The sequence below is a fragment of the Spodoptera frugiperda genome, chromosome 1, assembly GCF_023101765.2.
Source record: "Spodoptera frugiperda isolate SF20-4 chromosome 1, AGI-APGP_CSIRO_Sfru_2.0, whole genome shotgun sequence".
NCBI classification, from domain to species: Eukaryota; Metazoa; Arthropoda; class Insecta; order Lepidoptera; family Noctuidae; genus Spodoptera; species Spodoptera frugiperda.
The window spans coordinates 10,043,674-10,064,536 of record NC_064212.1 but is presented as its reverse complement, the minus strand read 5'-3'; the positions used below and the strand labels follow the sequence as shown (position 1 = coordinate 10,064,536).

The 20,863-nt window shown below is 36.0% G+C and overlaps 3 protein-coding genes across 12 annotated transcripts; 1 reads left to right on the top strand and 2 right to left on the bottom strand.

Annotated features, from left to right (window-relative positions):
• Window positions 1-92: 92 nt before the first annotated feature.
• LOC118273175 (probable phosphorylase b kinase regulatory subunit beta) lies at window positions 93-14,043 on the bottom strand. Of its 5 annotated transcripts, none has more exons than XM_050706930.1 (21): window positions 13,896-14,043; window positions 11,397-11,514; window positions 10,920-11,055; window positions 10,232-10,514; window positions 10,021-10,150; window positions 9,793-9,944; window positions 9,375-9,711; window positions 9,198-9,287; window positions 8,880-8,906; window positions 7,900-8,054; window positions 6,965-7,084; window positions 6,432-6,542; window positions 5,866-5,993; window positions 5,349-5,524; window positions 4,703-4,965; window positions 4,080-4,238; window positions 3,742-3,867; window positions 3,331-3,554; window positions 2,046-2,160; window positions 1,691-1,924; window positions 93-1,502 (listed from the first exon to the last, which is right to left on the bottom strand). In XM_050706930.1, the coding sequence occupies exons 1-21, from the start codon at window positions 13,905-13,907 to the stop codon at window positions 1,350-1,352; spliced, it is 3,249 nt and encodes a 1,082-aa protein (XP_050562887.1). In that variant the 5' UTR covers window positions 13,908-14,043; the 3' UTR covers window positions 93-1,349. The 5 variants fall into 5 exon arrangements, with proteins under 5 accessions (XP_050562887.1, XP_050563058.1, XP_050562957.1 ...); XM_050707101.1 differs by lacking the exon at window positions 13,896-14,043 and adding an exon at window positions 11,922-11,940; XM_050707000.1 differs by lacking the exon at window positions 13,896-14,043 and adding an exon at window positions 11,679-11,842.
• LOC118273172 (ubiquitin carboxyl-terminal hydrolase CYLD) lies at window positions 12,023-17,907 on the top strand. 6 transcript variants are annotated; one of them, XM_035589997.2, is made up of 12 exons: window positions 12,068-12,176; window positions 12,275-12,351; window positions 12,801-13,071; window positions 14,402-14,599; window positions 14,701-14,900; window positions 15,105-15,284; window positions 15,388-15,543; window positions 15,784-15,972; window positions 16,114-16,222; window positions 16,519-16,652; window positions 16,872-17,055; window positions 17,267-17,907. In XM_035589997.2, the coding sequence occupies exons 2-12, from the start codon at window positions 12,286-12,288 to the stop codon at window positions 17,443-17,445; spliced, it is 1,866 nt and encodes a 621-aa protein (XP_035445890.1). In that variant the 5' UTR covers window positions 12,068-12,176; window positions 12,275-12,285; the 3' UTR covers window positions 17,446-17,907. The 6 variants fall into 6 exon arrangements, with proteins under 6 accessions (XP_035445892.1, XP_035445890.1, XP_035445889.1 ...); XM_035589996.2 differs by having other exon boundaries at window positions 12,073-12,176; window positions 12,256-12,351; XM_035589999.2 differs by lacking the exon at window positions 12,275-12,351 and having other exon boundaries at window positions 12,023-12,176.
• On the bottom strand, window positions 17,133-20,458 carry LOC118273174 (protein O-glucosyltransferase 2). Its single transcript, XM_035590002.2, has 6 exons — window positions 20,207-20,458; window positions 19,633-19,841; window positions 18,945-19,401; window positions 18,626-18,863; window positions 18,253-18,552; window positions 17,133-18,146 (listed from the first exon to the last, which is right to left on the bottom strand). Exons 1-6 carry the CDS (start codon window positions 20,362-20,364, stop codon window positions 18,027-18,029), a joined length of 1,482 nt encoding a protein of 493 aa, XP_035445895.1. The 5' UTR covers window positions 20,365-20,458; the 3' UTR covers window positions 17,133-18,026.
• Window positions 20,459-20,863: the final 405 nt, after the last annotated feature.

Below are 20,863 nucleotides of genomic sequence, written 5' to 3'. Positions count from 1 at the left end.
ATATAAATAAAATATCAGTGAATGTTTCACAACGATTGAACTGGATATCCAAGTAAACATTGTATGAAAATGTTTTTTTTTATTTATGTCTGTTTTTTTTCTTCAACACACGAATTTACTCTGTCTTGGTTTTAATATTGTACTCGCCTATCAGCTTTTTTCATTTCCTCAATTTATTTACCCTGATTGTTACGGGAAAACCTTATTTATTATTTTATAATAAACAATAAAGACATTTTGTTTATATTACATCTTTATTTCCATAAAAATATTTTCATGTTTTATAAAACCAGATTAGATTTTCACAACACAATACATTACTTTTTATTTTGAAACAATTATAAACAAATACGCTCTTCTAAAATATAGTATAATATGTTTGTACAGCAAACATTTGAGATGAAAAATAAATCGAAGTTTCTGTTCATTTATACATAATAATATTTCTTTTCGTATGAAACTATGTGGAGGCAGTATTTTATATTCCGAAATTCAGAATCCAGGTTTATTTCGTAACATATTTGCAACTGATGATTCTACATCTAAGGATAGATCGACAAATATATCGCTTCATATAAAAAATAAAATATTCTCCCTTCATAGGTTCATATTATAGAGTCTAAAATTAATAAGTTTTCATTTTATGGCCAAATAATAATTAAGTACTACTTTTATACGTTTCGCATTGTAAACTACTAATGTATGTATTTTGTGAATAAATTCCTGGCCTGTGTTTACATTTAAACGTTTGATTTCGCATGGTGAGTGGAACTGATACGATGATATGCTACAAGAATAGACAGATTAACAATTCAGTTTTACATTTGGGCCGTCGCGTCGCGAACTTGATCATGCTGAGTTACGAATGAAGCCAATGGTTCCAAAACACGGTTCATCGAGGAATGCATACACATGTCTTTAGTTAATGTATTTTAATACTTACTTAGATAAAAATATAACAATTTCACTTACCTAAGAATAACAACTAACAACGTATGGAACTTAATCAATATATTAATATTAAACTTTATATAAAATTTAATAGTAACAACTACATCATGAAAAGATTATATCTTTTAACTTTGTGCTGCAAGATCCCTAACTAAATTTCAGTCGGGACAAAATATAACATGTATCTATCTAAAATAAAAATGGCTGTAATATTACTCTTGCACAGCTGACAAGAACGATGACACAATACATAATAAAATTGAGATAATTATAAAGTTTGCGAGTCTTCAGCCTCGACTTAATATAGGAAAAGAACAAGTGTGAATACACAAGTGAACCTTGAGAAATGAACGTTTGTTTGTATGTAGTGTTGGGAGTGTGGTACGGGGGCGAGTATGTCAGGAGACGAGACAGGAGGGCTGCGCGGCGGGCTCGAGGTGCGCGGCGGCGGCGCCCTGCAGCACGCTGTTGACGACGGCGCGCGCCAGGTACCCCACCGACACGCCCGGCGCCGCGCTGCTCAGCGCGTTGCTGTCCGACACTCCGCTATCCTGGATTACGCAATCACACATATCACTCTACTAGCTGTTGCTCGCAATTTCGTTCGTGTGGAATAATTCTTTTTGGTAGAAGTTTGAATTATTGGCTTATTGTTTCCTCCAATTTTTATAGTCTAAAACTTGTCGCAAAATAGCCAGATATAGCACAACGTTTGATTATCAGCGGGGAGTGCAGGTACCTTGGCGAAGGTGAGCTGCGCGTCGTCGACGAGTTGGTCGATGTGCAGCGGCTGCTGCAGGTAGAGCTCGGGGTTGCGGCGCAGGATGGTGGCCAGCACGCACAGCAGCTCCACGCACAGCTGGCGGCGCGCGGGCGGCGCCACGCGGACCAGCGCCGCCTCCACCACCAGCGCGAACGACAGCTCCGACCGCGACATGTTCACCAGCGTCGGCTCCGCCGGGATCCACTGGCCCTGGGACCGACAACCAAACTTAGCTTGTGCACGCGAACCACTTACAGATATTACCAATAGATAAATCTAAAAACAAATTCATTATATAAAAATCTTGTGAGACCAAGTATCGCATGATTACCTGAATAATAATCCCTTTAGGTGTCCGCAACAATATATCCCAAACTTGTATGTAGAAATGTTTTGGCACTCGACACAGACATCCTTCCAGCTGTCGTCTTTGTAGCGGAGTCAAACTGTTAGGATAACGAATTTATCAATACATTGTAAATTTTATAATAACAATTAGGTATAGCATAAACTCTTCTATTAGGATGTATAGTAACCTAACCAAATAAGGCCTATGCCCCAATAAAGCCTATTTTAAAAATTTCCCTCTTCCCGATTTCAAATGGTCGCCAAAGTTTGTAGAAGTGTGCATGCACATGCTGCAACTAATTTGAGCACAGCAAGCAACCCGTTGCCGCGCATTATGGTGGAACCTACAGCACGAACAATCACGACGTCCAACGCACTTTAGTTTTTATAAAATTCTAGCGTAAACTGTTAGTATTTTTATATTTATCAGTATACGACGTGCCGTGCCACGTCTGTATGACAATTATACAGCCATCCGCCTCCACCATTAGTGCGATAGCGACGATGTATCCGACCGCGACATGTTCACCATGTGCGGCTCCGCCGGGATCCACTGGCCCTGTGGTACCGGGACCAATCTTTTTGTGCACTCGAACCACTTACAGATATCCTACTGATAGATAAATCTCATGTTACGAACTTGACTACCGAATCCATTATACAAAAATCTTGTGAGACCAAGTATTGCATGTTTACCTGAATAATAATCCCTTTAGGTGTCCGCAACAATATAACCCAAACTTGTACGCACCATAAAGAGTGGTTCGCTACACGAAAGCAGGTCGGTCGCTAAATTGGCTACAGAACAAGAAGTCCTTCTCATTCGTTTAACTGATGCTGGGGTACCGATGACTTCAAATATGTTACTTGGGTATTACATGATGAGAAACTTTTAGCCTAATACATAATGACCAAAATTTTAATAAGATCTCATTACATTTATTATAAGCATACAAAGTTTTATTATAATTAAGAAGTTGTACTTACTAGTTTTTATTGAGGCCTTATTAAGACATAGGGTTCCCAATAAGGCCAAAGTGACACTTTAGTTATTTGTGTTTACAAAATTGTAATTTTTGTTTCTAAAGCCATTTTGATTCCATTATTACAAAGTTTAATAAATAAATGTAAGATTTTGAAATTATCATATGATTCTTACTCATACATTGAGGAAGGTTTAAATGAATAACTCGTAGTGAATTGTGTACACTGGACGTAGCAATAGACAAAACGGTAATGTGTTGTTTTTATAAAGAATATAATATTACCCTCTCTCCTCTGCCCAGTCGGAAACAGTGAGAACTTGCTGTAGTAGCGTGCGGAGTTTGTAAGGCGAGAGGCTCTCCAGCGACCCGTCCGCGCGCTTCTCGTTGGGGAACAGCTCCAGGTAAATACGGATGGCCTCCAGCACCCAGCCCACACGGATCTTCAGGATACCTCGGAACATGTCCGGGTTCGTTCCTATCAGCCGTCCGCAATATAACACGATTTCCTAGTGAAAAGAATTGGTATAGTTAACAAAATAATTAAACATGTGTAATTTTTTGTCTAGGCTTGCAGTTTCCTTAGGTTTTTGCAAACAAGTTCGATATAAATAAGTATAAAAAATAAGGTTAGACGTTTATTTGCATTAATTGTAAACTTATATCTTGTTATATTGACTGTATCCAAATAGGTACCTGTTGTAATACTGCACCGATGACGTCGTATGGTTGTATAGTGGAGTACATAACCGACTGTATTTCGCCGGGAGTCATGGGCTTGTCGAATACCGTCTCCTTCTGACCAATCACACCCACAGTCAGCTGTTTAAAAAGAAAATTATTTTGTTATTTCTAATGACCTCGAAGAAATTCACTATTACTAACAAAGTAAATGCAGATTATAACTTGCCCTATTTACCTTAATAGGACATCGCGTCTGACTGATATAGGTATTCAAGAAGGTGTTATAATTAAAACAAGGCAAACCAGGAGCGACGTTTGTTTTAATAAAGTAATAAATATTAAGTAGTGACCTGCTTGCCATTGACGAGCACGGTGGTGATGAAGGGGCTGATGGAGTCGACGGTGTGGTTGAGTAGCGACGAGCAGTAGCGGACGGCGCGCCAGTGTCGCAGCACGCCCGCGCTGTGGTACAGGCTCTTCAGGGACTCCAGCGCGTTCGTGCCGTTTACCTATGTCCATATTACATATTAATATAATTTATTTTATATCTATTCGAGACAGATGACGTATACTCTATATGGTATTGGCGATGGCCACGTTTACTATTACTACTTCAAATTGTCTTTTTTATAGATTTTCAGTCTTAGGTATTGCATAACATGTTTCATACAATGTCAAAGTTATTATTTCACAATAACGTATTTTTTTTAAACCTTGCCCACACCACTCTACGACTTTCTCCTGTATCGTGGGTGCGTTTACTAACATACAATAGCACACACGAAATACACATCACCCCCAGATACGAAACAGTAATATTTGGATCACACGAAATCTATCCACTAAACATTAGACGTTGTAATTTTGCTAACCTCTGTTTTTTTTTATGTACGACGATATTTACGTAATACATACATAAGTATTGACGTATATGCCTTAATTGCTATATGCCTATAAAATAACGAATGCTTACCTCAAACATAGGGCCCTCTCTTTCAATGAGTATGCCCCAGAGTTGGCACTGAGCGAAGATGTTGTCGACGGACCTGAGCGCGGAGACCACGTCGGGCGTGGAGCGATGCTTGTACGACTCGTACGAGAGATTCTCCTCGCGGTACGTGAGGGTGCGAGGGACGTCCGTCAAAGACTGGTACCCGATGTACTCGTGTTCCAACTGTCTGAACTGAGTGAACATCTCCGAAGGAAACTCGCCTTGGCTCATGAAGTCCAGATGTTCTATGGACAAATAAATTACCATATAATTGTTAATTTTGGCAGTACTATCTCGTAAGATATAACGGCCAAAATCCTAGTCAAAGTGAAGTCAAAAGTCAATGATAAGAGAAAATTGTCGCTAGTTTACGTCACATGGCCTACTATTGGACACTTTTGATGCATAATGTAGATAAATAAATTTCATTTTCATAGGAAATTACGCTGTGGAATGGTCAAAAAGCAGCACCAATAAAAGTCATAGAGAAAGAAAGAAAGAAAGAAAGAAAGAGAGCGAAAAAGAGAGTTTGACATTCAAAATAATGTCTTCATCTTAACAAAAAAATCATTCATTTTCTCAGATACCTAAATAATATTATAAACTTGCTTGCTTAAATGATACTTGCCCATACAAGAGCTAGAGATCAAGTTCTGCAATCTCCCGAGGCGTACTTTGACGCCATCGCAGTGTCCCTTCTTGAGCATGGCGAAGAGGTCGAGCATGTGCTTGAAGTGGGGGTCGCGCATGTGTTCCTCGCGGACCAGCAGGCACACGGTCGGCCGACCGGACAGGCGCCAGTACCTAACGTACAACACTTTTACAATTTAATCCGCGCACTTATACCAAGAAAAGTAATACATATTTAAGAGAATATTACATATTTTAGTGGTTGTCATTAGTAGCGTAGAACACCCAAAGAGGTGCCTGCAGAAAAATACATTCATTCTGGTTGTGGTAGTATTTTTTATTGTTCACTGTATATAGAGTTCTAATAAGTGACATATTCTGTTTCACACGGTTTTAATGTGTAATAAGCTACATGTGCTAAGATTTCCAAACTTTATAATTCTTGCACATTCTCTTTATGCTAACTCAAGTTAAAAGTTACTTAAGCACTTTTAATTTAAAGTAGGTTTCCTTACTTGCCAACAAATTGTAGTTCAGTCTTGATGTCGTCAATGAGCAGGGCCATGTCTCTGTAGAGGTAGAACTCGGACACTTCAAATATGAGCGGGTAGCATAGCACCGTCATTCCGCACACTCTATATATCTATAATCAATCAATAATAAGTATGTAAATATTATGTAACACATAAAATAAAATAGCCCTTTAAAATAAAATAGCGAAAAAATAGTTTTTAGACTTTATCCAGATCTGGAATAGTCAACTTAACGCAAAAATTTGCCGCCATAGTGAAGTGTTGGCACAAATGACAGCTACTTTATTAATATTTAAAAAAGAAAATAAAGACGAAAAAATAGTTTTTAGGCTTTTTTTTATGGGGTTATTTGAAATCTTTTTCATTAAAGGAGGAGATTCAACGCTGCATCAACGAAATTCAGCCACATTTATGCCGTAGCTACACATAACGAGGTGTGGAATAGTCGCTTATATAGACACAATAATAGCCTCAATATTGTTGGAAATGACACTGAAAACTTGGAGTTCCGATTTTTATTCTTCAAAGGAATGTATGAGCTAGTTTACCTTACTGGTACCGAGGGAGCCCACGGGTCTTATTGGACGTCCTGTGAGCTTCAGTTTGGGGCATATTCCCAATTCCCTGTACACGTGCACCAACTGCGTGGAACTGCACACCTATGGAAATAATCAACTTTTAGTGTTATGAACCAACTCGAATAAATTGTACTTGAATCTTCTTATTCTTATTCTTTCTCATGGACTTTGCCAATTATACTACTGTACAACTATACATACTGTTTTGAAAGTCAAAATTATTTATTTCAAATAGACCAGGAAGGCACATGTAATACCTAATATTAATAACGTCTCGTCTCTATGTCGGTCAGTCCTCTAGCGAAGCTATTTGCTCGTTCCAAAGTGTGGATTCCTATGGAGAAGAACGAGCAAGAAACTCCATATGTTACTCTTTTTGAAGTGGCATGGCTGTCATCTGCCAGAAAAAGGATCATCATATATTGGGTAGTGGATGGTAGATGGCAACCGATTCTTGTGAAGGTAAAAAAATAATAAAAAGTATGTAAGTATTATAAAATTACCTGAACGGGTTCAACTTCGTGTGGTGTCTGTGTCTGTATACCGTAAGTCCCCATCATGGCTTGGAGACGCATAGACTCAGCTATCAACACTACTTGGACTACTAGATCAGTAGCTATGCCCTGCACAGTGAAAATATGAGTTGATATTACTGTTCGTTTATTGAACTTACTTAATTAATTCAATGCACATTGAGCGTACATAGAAGCAGCATTTGATGCACATAACGAAAGTAAATGCAAGTATACAATACAATTTTCTGATAATCATATTATCTGTTTATTGTCCGACATAGGTACAAAAGATAGAAAAAGAACATCACTATTACGCAACGAAAGCTATTCCAGAAAACATAAAACAATTAACTTGTTCGCTAATCATGTTTTCAATAAATAAACGCATATAGGTAGTTGGCACATGCGTAGGTTTTGCATATAGCATTAATGCTGTGCACTTTTGCATTGTAGGTTGTTGTGGGATGCTACTCATGCAAATACTATTACTTCTTATACTTACAAACGCGGGCTTGGCCTGCAAGTTTTCCATGAAAGCAAAACACACGTTTTTATTTAAAACCTATCGAATATATACAAATGAACTGATACTAGGTTACATGACTACACAGCTACCTTTTGTCAGAGATTTCACCCGCGTGAGTCGATGCGAGCCTGGTCGGAAGAAAGCTAATGTGTTATCACAAGCTATAACCCTAAGCTAATCTTCCAAACATGTTCAGCTTCAGTTCAGTCAGGTTTCCATAGTACTAGTGTCATGTAGGATAGTAGGATGGGATATGATTTGTATTAGTAGGATACTCATTTATTTCTAGGATTTCTCTGTTATGATTGCTTATACAAACATACACATCACATCCAGGCCCGAAACAACAATTTGCCTAATATTTCTAATAGTTTAAATGTAGATTAATTTAGCTCACCTGAAAGGCAGAGTACCGGCCGGCACGGCGCGGTCTATTGTACGAAGGAAGATATCTCCTGATGGGATCCAGCTCGTTCACATGCAGCAGTCCGCCAGTCAACAACTGTGCCAACACGAACAACGACTGCGCCCACAGGAACAACCCACCTGTGTCTGAACACATTAACTGGTGAGCTTTAATCACTGGTAACTAATTTGAACCTTAATACACAGAAATAAGTTACATTTTCTATGTACACTAACTACTTACACCTCGTTTTAATATTTAAGCGAAATTATGCATAGGATCTATATTATTTTTATTTATCTAAGAACGTTTGTTATATTCAGGTATCCATAACCATCAAAATTTTAGAATTGAGGTTTAACTATTTACGCTAGTGCTAGCTAAATCAGTGGCGGCGTTAGGGGGGGCGTGATGGGGCGATGGCCCAGGGCGACTAACACTTGATGCAATATCAAGTGTTAGTCGCCCTCAAGTGGGCGCCACAATATTTTCGCCCAGGGTATCAGTGGCCCTTCCGCCGGCACTGAGCTAAATAACCACAAAAATCCAAGTCCCAAATATAGGTATACACTATACTAAGTACTATAACTCCACTCCATTACCTATAATAAGTTTGCAGTTTAACTTAAAAATATAATGAATAAGTACAAATTAAATATACATATATCTAAGCACAAAAAGTTGTTTAGTTACTAAAATATTGTTAAAACAAACAAAACTATATTTTATCATGATAAAAATATTAATCTTAAAGCTGATTAGCCACACTACACCATACAATTTATTCGAAACAATAAAAATGTTAGTAAATACTTATATTTTAGCAATTTTTATTAAGTTTATTGTTATAGACAAAATGGATAGATTTTTTATTTGTGAAGAATGTTTAATTAAGTGTTAAATACAAAGGGAAACGAGAAAAGTGTTAAAGAAGAAGAAAATATCCATTCTCAATGTCATTACAAAATTACCTTTGTCGTTACCGTCACTCGGATGATCTGCAATTATTTGAAGTTAGACATGTTTTAATATTTTAAAGTACTTTTTTACTGTGACTAACTGCAGCAACTTTAATTTCATATCGTTTAGAATTTGACATAAACAATAAAGTTTCAAATACGTATTTAGGACATACTTTTTTTCATTTAGATAATTCTTGTCGCGGTAGGTATTTATTTAATCCTACAATTGTTTCGTAATTTGTGTGTATAAAAATTACTTCTTATTTTAACAAGTTATGTTTTAAGTACCTATATAGAGGTATAAGGTATTATTTGTTAAATACTTACTTGCTGGCAATCGTCTAACTGAATTCGGTTCATTCCGTTCGTTTTCAATGCCTTCTCGAGGTACATAATAGTACCAAGGAATTACTGGGTCTGTAATAAAATAATTTTTGAATTCACAGGACAGGCTAAACATCAATTAATATGATTGAATAATATGTTACTAAACCAACTAAGTACCTCCAAACTCATCCATATAAATCCTGGCTTTCAATAGTTTCTGGTATTCTTCGACCTGATCAGGCAGGGTGCGGAACACGCCATCAATGATCATCATTACATAGAACAAGGGCCACTCTGACTCGATACCATCAAACTCTTTGAGTTCGCCTTCATGGTAGTACCTCCTATTAGGATCTTCTAGCACGCACTTATACCCATCACGACTAAACCTCTTGAATCCACATTTCCCTTGCAAACGTCTTAAAATATTGTTTTTCGTCAACTGAACTAAATGTTCTTCGTGTGTTGCGAATGCTGGGAACGATACTGTTGGCAATAATGCGGCGTCAACCCCCTAAAAATTACCGAAATTTCAGTGATTAAACTCCTGTAAAGTGTATTATTTAACCAACTGAATGTAAGTCGCTACACATACCTTGGAACTCGACTCGCGTGGTAGCATTGTTTCAAAAATACTTCGGTTGCGATTATGGGCGTCAATATCTACATAAACTACACTCCATGATGCTCCCTTATCACCAAAAAGATTGCATCCATTGATGGCTTCTAAAGCTGCCTTTGCCATACCTAAATTATTTAAAGTAATTATTGTCTACTCCTAATAAGAACATAAATATACACAGTGTATTTTCGTATGACCTACCAATTGAAGAGGCATGAATTTCTGGCTTGCCATCATTATATTTAGATCCTCTCTCCCACATACCATAGTCTGGTGTTCTGTATGCTCGTTCTACATAGTATACTAGGTTTTGAACAAATGCCACTTCATCCTGTAATCAAAAGGTAATATTTATTTATACCTACAGTGATACTGGTGTCTCAGTTTTGGATGGATATTGTATTAGTCTTACTTGGGTATAAATAATTTGTAGTCCTGATGTGATCATTTGTACAAGGAACAGTAAATATAAGGAGACAACATCTATTTGTAGATGATGATATTGTTCATCTGTGAGCACTGGCTCCCCTGTGGTAAGGTGGAACTTGACATGTAGCGCGTGTGCGGCGCTCTGTCGTGTTTTAAATGCCTCCACTCGCGCCGACTGCTTCACCCAACACTCAAGTATACCACGCATACATTTCACAGTGCTCTGACCCAGTTCATAAGATTTACCTCGGTCATCATCAATGCGTCTGAAATGTTAATAGAAAAATAGAATAAATTTGGAGCATTTTTATTCTGTTGTTTTAGTATTTAAATGGTAAATTGGGCAGATAAAAAATAAAATTATTTTGCTCATTAAAGATCAGACATGTTCAGGAAATAGATTTCTTTTTTAAATGTTGCCCCACATTAGGATTTTCTCCTGTGTCGTGGGTGCATTTACAAACATACAAGTTCACATGCATATTACACCCAGACCCGAAACAACAATTTTGGATCACACGAAGAGTTGCTCCGTGCGGGAATCAAACCCACTAACCGTTGCACAGCAGCCAGTTGCCCAGCCACCGCACCAACCGTGCAATTGATGTCTAGAGGCACCAAAATGGATTCAACCGTTACAATACCATTATGATATGACAATTAATCATTACCTGTATGCTTGATATAGTCCCCACACAGCAGATGCACAGTAAATACTATCTCTCACACTGCCTATGTGGAGGTCTGATGATAAAACTGGAAATAATCCTGTTATAGGACTTTGAAATCTTAATAACTGCCTTTTCACTGCAAAATAAATTTCCAATTAGAAAAGCAACCTGATCACAACACTATGATCTCTTTATACCTATTTTGAAATTCATAAAATATAAACAATAATAAAACATTTTATAGCAAAAGTTTTGTTGAAATTCAATTTACTGTTTAATTGACATACAATTGTATGTACATATATCAATAGCTATAATAATTATTTGTGTAAATTATACTACCCATGTAGCACTTAGTCTACACCTACACTCTTTAAGAAGTTTAATTAGGTGGTAGGTAATAAAAATTATTATTTTAGAACTTAAGAGTAAAACGTATTTGCGGATTTTGTCATAGAGTGTTAATTTTTAACATACCTATGGCATAGTATATATCCAGCTGACGGACTGTGTCTTCATAATTAGAAATCTTTAAAAATTGTTGAGTATTGATATCGTCAATACTTCCTTGACGAATCATTATGTCTGGGATCGGCTGTAAGATAATAAATAATATATTTTATAGACTGTGATGAAGTCCTCAAATAATACAAGTTCTATTCTGAGCACCGCAGGTACATGTTATGTTACATCCTTGCACTTTTATACAATAAATAAACATTTTTATAGAATCAAGAATTACTTTTAAAGAGACAGTACCGGTTATATTAATATGGCATGTTCAACACATCAAACTAATAGTTTATGTGTTTGACTTTAATTATTTCAATTCAAGGAAAATAAATTAATTTCACGAAGCAACTCAAGTTTATTTATATTTTTGACAACTACTTGACATTGATGTCATTGGTGATTGACAAAAGGTCAAATTAATAAAAATGTAGAGTTCCTTTCCTTTACGATGCACCAAAAAAAAAGTTCAACTGTATTCATAGATCGTACCTAGTATTCATATTTTTCAACAATTTTCGATATTTTGATCAATTCCAATTTTTCAATGAACTTATTTTTTTCATTTGGATATAAAATAAAAAATAAAGAGTAATAAAAGGCTGCCAAGTGTCAAATTGTATACGTCAAATTTGTCAAAATAATGTCACACGACGAAAGATAAAAACACAAAGTTTGACCTACTTTACGTTTACTTGATCTTTATTTCAATTGAATCCTAATTATTAATAAATAAATCAAAATCAGGTCGGTTTTCTATCTCTATTTCTAGTAGGAAACAACAAAAATTCTTTAATTATAGAACTTTATTCTAATTAGAAAGTAGTGATTTGTTTTGTGCACAGCGTCGACGACAATGAATAACGATATAGGTGAAAATTCATCGGAAAATGATAACAATCACAGCAGAGACACCCAACAGGTTTTATGAAACGATATAATTATGAATGTTTTATTTACTACCACTAACAACACAAAAAAAAATCAAAAGCACAATGATTTAAATGTAATAACCATTTTAAAGTTTATTTCTGTTGTGGTCTAATCTGAAAAGTGTTTGTTATTATACATATTAAGATATTATACTTATATTTTGTTTAATTATCACTTGGCAAACAACAGTCTGGAAAACAAATTGTTATTTAGGATCTGCATGCAGCATTGGATTGTTGGATGTTTGTGTGGTGTACTTATTTTCAATATTTATAAATTTTGGGAAATATTCCTGGATGGATTCATTAATTGTTTTATTAATTTTGCATGTCTAGCATGTTTTTAAACAATATTTTAACTTTAACAACTTAATATGGAGGGTTTTATAAAGGTGGTCAAAGCTTTACAAAGTAAATAAAAATGTGTGTAATCTTTTAGGTAGATCTATTTAATTTAATTGGAGGAAGCTGGCCACCAGCACCGAAAGAGCCTGAGAAAATTGAGTATGGATCATTGCACAGAAACTACAAAGGCACTATGCAGCGACCTCAAAATGAGCGGATTAAGTCTGTAAACTTGCTGGCTCATTTAGCACCAGAGAGAAGACGCAACAAACCTACTTACAACACACCAACACCCTCAGTCAGTGAAGACATACAACCAAAAATGGTTCATGAGCCAAAGAAAATTGAAACTGGAATTTTAGTTGGTTTGTATATAATTATAATACTGCTTCCTCAGTATTTCGGGCCATACCTATATTCACATACATACACAACATAAGTTATTATTTGTTTAAATCTTAGCCATATAAAAATAATTTGCATAATATGAAAACAAATACTAATTAAAATATCTCAAAATGTACTTTATAATATGTTTCTTTATAAAATAGAATATTAACTTATTTTCATTCAAAAGTAATAAATAAGATCTAATTTTATCCATAACACTGAATTAAGTAGTCTGATTACAATTCAAGTAAATTAGTGTATTGAACACTAATTTACTAAAACTAGGTAATTTTCAGCATAGTTTTATGAATTACTAAAAAGTAGTATCAACCTTGGCTGTACTCTAATATTGTTTATTAAGAAATTTACTATAAAATAAATGTTTTTAATGTATCTAAAATGTCTTGCAAATTAATTGGAAGCATAAATTACGCTGGTTGTCATACCAATAAGTATAAACTTTCTATTTCAAACATCTACATAATTAGATGAAATTTCTAATAGTTATTCCTCAAAATTCCCTTATCTTATCAAACTCAGACTAACAAATTGCATGTACCACAAGCCCTTTACTTATTAGACTTGTTTATTTATTTACTATTTAAAAATTAATGAGTAATAGTAATAAGTAGTAATCAAATTCTTATCTTCATTTCTTGTGTTAAAAAAAATATCAGATGACTTTGTAAATGTCAATGTTATTCTCACCACTCAACATCAGTGTGTTAAATCATTTTTATTTCAGCTGATATTAATTATTAAATACAAATCTTACACAAAAGGATCACATCAAACTTACTGGTTTATTCATATTTGTGCCTTTCTATAAGTGTAATACCACTGCACTTGGTTATTCCTTAGTTAATATTGACAAACACTTCAATGTTATGCTAGAAAACTGAGCATAAAACTCGCGTCTATCCACCTCCAATAATAGCTCTTCTGGTTCTAATTTTGGCACTAGTGTGGTAGGGGGCGACCGGCCGGCTGGCACGCTCGTGTAGTGCAGCGTCCACCAACATGTCGTATTTACAGGACTTATCTATTGATGAAATACCACTCTGTGTGCTTGAATGTGAAAAATGTATGGGCAAAACCACTTTTAAATTCTACCTTTCGCACAATATCCGAGAAATTTAGTGCTTAGTAAACTAACATGTCATTTCCTGAAGTGAAGTCAGTGTCCTAGATTCAAAATGGTCCAAATTACTGTTCAGTATGATTTTTTTAGTTTCCGAGTTTTCTTTATTTTCGGCATGTTTTAATTATTATCATCCAGTGTAATTGACATTTATTATCCAATAGATATTTGTAATGCGGAAGCCGCCCCCGAAGAGTTTTATGATTCGCCGGCGCTTGGGTCGCCTCGCGCCGCTCCACCGCAGTCTAAACCATCACCAGTCCATGTACCGGAAGATATCGGAGTCGGATCACTGGTTGAAGTCGCGACCGATGTCGACCAGCATTATTACGGCGTAGTCAGATGGATAGGAGTTATTGATGGTAAGTAAACAACAACCCGCAGTCCATATTTTGGTAGTTCATAAATTGTTATGAGTTACTAAATCAAGAGTGTGAATACATATTACATATTTGGTGTTTAGACACGGCGACAGCCGGCGTGGAGCTAGAGCAGAGTGTGTGCGGTCTGGGCGACGGGTCCCGCGGCGGCGCGCGCCTGTTCTCGTGCGCAGCGGGGCGCGCGCTGTTCGTGCCGCTGCCGCTGTGCCGCCGCGACGCGCGGTTTCGCGATACACCGCCCCCTGACCACAGCGATGCTCATGATGCTGAACACTTTGACCAGGTACATATCAGGTCAGGGCAGAAATAAGAATCAATCAATCAAATCTATTCATAAAACTGCACATTGTTTTGAAAATGTTATGTCTGTCTATCTGTAGTAATAATATAGGCTACTATTTATCCCACGGCGAAGCGTCTGACAGAAGCTAATTTAATAAAATGAATAGGCATAAGTTTGTTGTTAAATAAACTTATAATGTTTCAGCCGGACTGCCCTGTGGTACCAGGTGTGGTGCCCCCTCTGAACTCGCTCGGCGAACTGGCTGGCAAGAACCGTGGTATCCAAGGACACCACAACTCTTGCTACCTTGATGCCACACTCTTTGCCATGTTCACATTCACAAGCGTCTTTGATGCTCTTTTATACCGTCCTCCCGAACCTGAAGTAAGTATACCTATTACCTATTATAATATCCACTTTGAATTTCCCTGACTTTAAATTGAACCAAACAAATGAAATGAACAAAAATTATTTTTGTTACTTATAGGATTCTCCGCATTATTCCGAAGTACAACGTGTTCTGCGAGAAGAAATTGTGAATCCCCTTAGAAAGCATGGTTATGTGCGTGCTGATAGGGTCATGAAATTACGTACATTACTCGAAAGACTCTCTGACGTGCCTGGACTGACCTCTGAAGAAAAGGTAGGATTACTAAGCTGGTGAAAGAAAGATTTTTTTTATTAAAGGGTAACCGCCTTCATTTTTCTTTACGGCCTTCTGGATTTCATGTGGCGGTAAAGTCTCCAAGTCTGAAAAATACTAGCTGAAAATCGCATCAAAATCAATCCAGCCAAACTCGAGATAATCGCGCACAAACATACATATGTACATATAAGTCAAACTAAGAACCTCCTTTTTTAAGTTTCTTGTGTATTATTACAGGACCCAGAAGAATTCTTAAATGGCCTAGTAGCGCAATTGTTGCGAGCTGAACCATTCCTGAAATTGTCTTCGGGACAAGAAGCTTACTGCTATCAACTTTTTGTAGAGAAAGATGAACATGTTTCGGTCCCAACCGTGCAGCAGCTTTTAGAACAGTCATTCACAACATCCGGAGTTAAACTTAGTGAGGTAAGAAGTTAGCAAGGTAACATTATGACGAATTTAACAATGACAATACTTATTTATTTCTTATCTTAAATATTTTGTCGCGTTGTTGCAATGTTCTGTGTCATCTGTAAATATTTTACAAACAGTTACAAATTGTTATAGGTTCCAGCAGCATTCATCATTCAAATGCCACGGTTTGGCAAACAATACAAGTTATACCAAAAAGTAATACCATCACCCCTTTTAGACGTCACAGATTTAATAGAAGGCTGTAAGTACCTTATATTTTAACGTCATAAGTGTGATACAACTACCTATATTATAAATACGTAAAATAGTTTTATGTGCTGGCGTACATAAGTATTATAATCGATCCGACGTGTGGTGATCACTATCAGAGTGATGTAAACCAATGGGGGCTACCGTACTTTTGCTCAGAATGTAGGAAGAGGTCCACTTAGGACAGAGGCGCCCTCTGGTGCGCAAAAATACGGTAGGCCCAATTAGATCGGCCTAATTTATCGAGGTATGTGGAATAATACAGTGGTTTGCTATGATTGTACGCAGTGCCGCGGCAGTGCACGGTGTGCGGGTCGCTGGCGCGGTGGGAGTGCTCTGCCTGCGCCGGCTCCGCGCTGGAGGCCGGCGCGCTCTGCGACAACTGCCGCCGCGTCGCGCACGCCACGCGCCCGCACCACAAGGTACTACTGCACCACGGTCACACGGGGTGAAGGGAAGAGAAAGAGAATATAGACAGAAGAGGGATAGATACTATGAAAAATTTTCCAATGCCTATGCCACATTTTACTGTAGTTTAAATCTTAACCCACCCGTAATTTAATTTTGTAAATCCCTATAAATTGATCATTGTAGTTGCATTTAGCAAAATATGATTAACGAAAGTAACTTTTTTCTTTCAGGCTGTACCACTTACAATAAATGAAGAGTATGCTAATATTCTCGAATCGTGTCCAGTTCCCCGGGTATACATGGAACTGTTTGCTGTTCTATGCATTGAGACTAGTCACTATGTAGCATTTGTCAAAGCAGGAGTTGGTCATGATGCACCCTGGTGCTTTTTTGATTCAATGGCAGATAGGAAAGGTAAGAAATCATTTCTATAAACATAATACCAAACAATTTAAGAAAGTTATGTACGTAAAAATAAATAAACTTAAGAGACTAATATTCGATAATTTTATTAAATATAGTAACTTTGGAATGTAACATTTCATTTTAGTCCCACGAGGTTTTGAAATCGCATTTCTGGACAAAGTATATAAATTATGTATTAACGATCATGGTACTGCACCAGGAGAGCGCAACGGCTACAACATCCCGGAGATCGTGTGTATCTCGGAGCTGGGCGCGTGGCTGGGCGAGGACTCGCGCGCCGCGCCGCCCGACCGCCCGCTGCCGGCGCACGCGCGCCGTCTGCTGGCCGACGCCTACATGTGCTTCTACCGCAGCCCCGACGTCGCCATGTACCGGTAGTCGGCCCACACACCTCACTATTTATTCACTAAACCTACATTGTTAACTATAATAAAAAGACATATACAAATGTATATATGTATTATTAGTAATATTACTGTAAACAGAGTAAATATGCATATTAGTGTCAAATAACTAAATCCAAAGTAATTAATGTAACTGGATTCATTAACTTATTTCAAAAAATACAAATATTATTTATTTTGTCAATGTAGGTATATCAGTATTATCAAAGATACTATGTTTCTAAATAACAATATTTGGACGACTTGAAATATCAAATTGATATAAGTAAAATGACAAAGTTAATTAGTAGACTCCATGTCTGCATTATCACTATTATAGCACCAAATAAACATTATACTGAGACATCATTGTAGATTTTTATAAATATAAAGTTGAATTTACATCATAAAATATCTTTATTGTTATTTATTAATAAAAGTAAATGTATGTATAAAATTTGTACTTATTCTATTAAATTAAATTACTTTTACTACCTATCTAGATTCTGATTGAGATTAGATATGTTTTGTTCGTTTGATTAAGGCAATATTGTTATGTAAAACTATTATTATAAATTAGAGATCTTCATGAGTATTTGGCTTTTGGGGTTTGCAGTCACAAGTAACTGAAGGCTGGGGTACATGAGTCATATTTTCTTCAATATTCACTTCACTTTTTATAATTTTGCTCCATTCCTGAAAAAAATATGTTATAATTACTTGAAGTAATTTTTTAAGAACATAAATATTGAAAAGTGATGAGGCATGTTAACATGCAGGTATAAATGAATGTTATACATACCCAAAATAATGCCGCATGATAACAAATAACGTCTTGCGGCAACAAATTGTTATTTGCAAAATTCCTTGCATTCACAGCTATTTGTTGTGCCTTATCATCATTATCGCGCGCCCATTTCACGCGGTCGACTAAATCGGACAAATCTCTTTTAACTGGTACAAAATGCTCCCAAGGCACTAGTTGTGAGTAAAAGTGTTCGTAATAAGGAGATTGTTGCTTTAGAACTAAACCTCCACCTGCTAACAGGTACGGCATACGATATGCAGCAACGGTGCCATCCACATTAATTTGATATTTAAACTGAAAGAAAGAGAAGATACTTTCTAAAGATAAATAAAACATAAAAGTGACCAAATATTAGAAAGGATCTTACATCAAAAAATTTAAAGAATGATATATGAGGTTGTTTTGGTCCATATTGTGCCTCTTTATCTCTAAAGAAAAAGAAATTTGTAAGAGAAGCATTAAACAAGTCTGGGTTGGCTCGTGCAATGTCAATAAGTTTCAAACGCTCAGCACGTGAGTCACGACCACGCCAAACTGCTCGTGGCTCACGCTCCTTCCACACAATCTCCGCACCACTTTGGACTGACAAGGTATCTAAAGTCACCCTAAAAAAATGTGTGTATTAATTTTTTTCCTGCCATAGATAAAGAAAAATTTTATGAAGGTCTAGGTAATGGAAATTTCACCTTCCCATGTTTTCCAATGCAGATTCAGTTAAATCATAAGTTGGCATTACTATGTCATAAGTTTCATCACTCCCACACCATGAAAAGATTGGTAGTGGCTTATCTTTCCTGTGGACTAAAGGCCAATCACCTAGGTTTATCACCAGGTCCATATCAGGCAATTTAACTTTTCTCATTAAAGATAATAAAATGTTATCAGAAAACATATTAAAGCCTACATGCTTTCCATAACAATTTCTATACAATTCATTTTGTTTTATTGCATAATGACAAAAACTAGTACTTTCTGGTTGATGATATTTTTTAATAATCCTTGGTAACTCCTCAGTCATGTTTATGCTATGGAATTGTTTCAGATCTTTCTTAATTTGTTCATATGTATTCTGACAACCATAATTTTTAAACCATTTCTGAAACTCGTTTTCTGGACAGTTACATTGATCTGCATAAATAAATCCTGAAAAAATATTAAAAATAATTAATACTTTTTATACCATCACATGATCTTGATCACAATATCATGTCTTTTTTGTGGTGAGATGTCAGTCCTGTTATAATTTTCTTACAGACATTCAATAACACTGTAAAAAAATCATATTTTGCAAGCAATCTAATTGAGAGAATGATGCCTTCTTCAAGTGTGTGAAAATATTGAAGATAAGTATGTTAACATAAGGAAAATATTTACCTTTAATCTTGTATGGCGATTTCGCGACTTCTTTTTTACCATAATAAATGTGAATAGACAAATCTAAGCATGTTTCATAAATTTTATAACGTACAATAAATGTTCCGTCTTTCCTGTCTAACTTGTTAACCCAAACACGGCAATGTTTGCCATCACTTGATCTGCCATTTATTTCAACTACTAATTTTTTATTCAATTCTGGAGTGTACCTGTAAGTAGGTAATTTAACAACTTATTAAGGGCAACTAAGGAATGAAATGACAAAATAATAAAATAATAATAGTAAAGAGAAACTGCAATACTCTTTGTGAAGCTGTACACATTAGTACTCAATCTTATCATTGTTCTGTAAATTAGACAAAATGTTAGTGTACTGAAGTTGTCTATTGCATTAAATTACCTAACTAATTTGGTGGAGAAATAGGTCAACGACTAGCGTACTTGAATATACATAGAGGTGCAGTTAACTTAACAATAAAATTATGTACTATCAAACAATTACACAGAAATACTAGAAGATGATCGTGCATTTCAAACCCAGTATTAGTTTTTATAGGATTTAAAAAATACTCACGATTGGGTATTGATATGAGTAAAATTTATGAAAAAGTATCTTGCCGGCATCACAATTCCTATTGGATCAAGGCCTGGGCCTGCTACAATTATATCATTCTCTTGTGAATATGATAAAACATACAGAAACATAAAAGAAAAAATAGTTTCCAATAACATTTTGATATTTTGTTACAATATTTTTAGTGAATACAGTTTTACAAACATAACCTAAATCTTCTAATCAAAAATAGACATAGACAATACGTAAACAAACATTGACATAATTGTAGACATTTTCTATGTTACGGAATATGTTGTACTCCAAGTTTTCAGCATTTTGGTTGACAAGGACGTTGAAATAAAGATTATGGTTTTTTATCGTCCGTGGTTAAATTTTTTATAAAAGCTTTTACGCTTAGAATAATTATGCCCAATAAATATATCAATGGATGGAACCATCGACGTTAGCGCCACTTTGACAGTAGCCTGCACCATTTTGTATTATGGATGTAAATGGTGCAGAAAACTTTATTCTTTAATTTAGCTTTCAATGGAATCCAGGGTCCAGAATTCCCAGATAACCTTCATTACAGTTTGTCTTTGGATGCGGCGATAATTGACACCATTGACACTATTGTACTGACAGTGACATGAGTGACAGTACAATTACACTGAC

Coding starts and splice junctions, on each gene's coding strand:
- LOC118273172 (XM_035589997.2), top strand. CDS start 12,286: ATGAATAACGATATAGGTGAAAATTCATCGGAAAATGATAACAATCAC. Junction 15,544..15,783: donor GACTGACCTCTGAAGAAAAG/GTAGGATTACTA, acceptor GTATTATTACAG/GACCCAGAAGAATTCTTAAA. Junction 17,056..17,266: donor TTCAATGGCAGATAGGAAAG/GTAAGAAATCAT, acceptor GTACTGCACCAG/GAGAGCGCAACGGCTACAAC.
- LOC118273175 (XM_050706930.1), bottom strand. Junction 10,151..10,231: donor TACAAATTATTTATACCCAA/GTAAGACTAATA, acceptor TTTTGATTACAG/GATGAAGTGGCATTTGTTCA. Junction 5,994..6,431: donor GCTCCCTCGGTACCAGTAAG/GTAAACTAGCTC, acceptor GATTGATTATAG/ATATATAGAGTGTGCGGAAT.
- LOC118273174 (XM_035590002.2), bottom strand. CDS start 20,364: ATGTTATTGGAAACTATTTTTTCTTTTATGTTTCTGTATGTTTTATCA. Junction 19,842..20,206: donor ACTCATATCAATACCCAATC/GTGAGTATTTTT, acceptor ACCTACTTACAG/GTACACTCCAGAATTGAATA. Junction 19,402..19,632: donor ATCGCCATACAAGATTAAAG/GTAAATATTTTC, acceptor ATATTTTTTCAG/GATTTATTTATGCAGATCAA.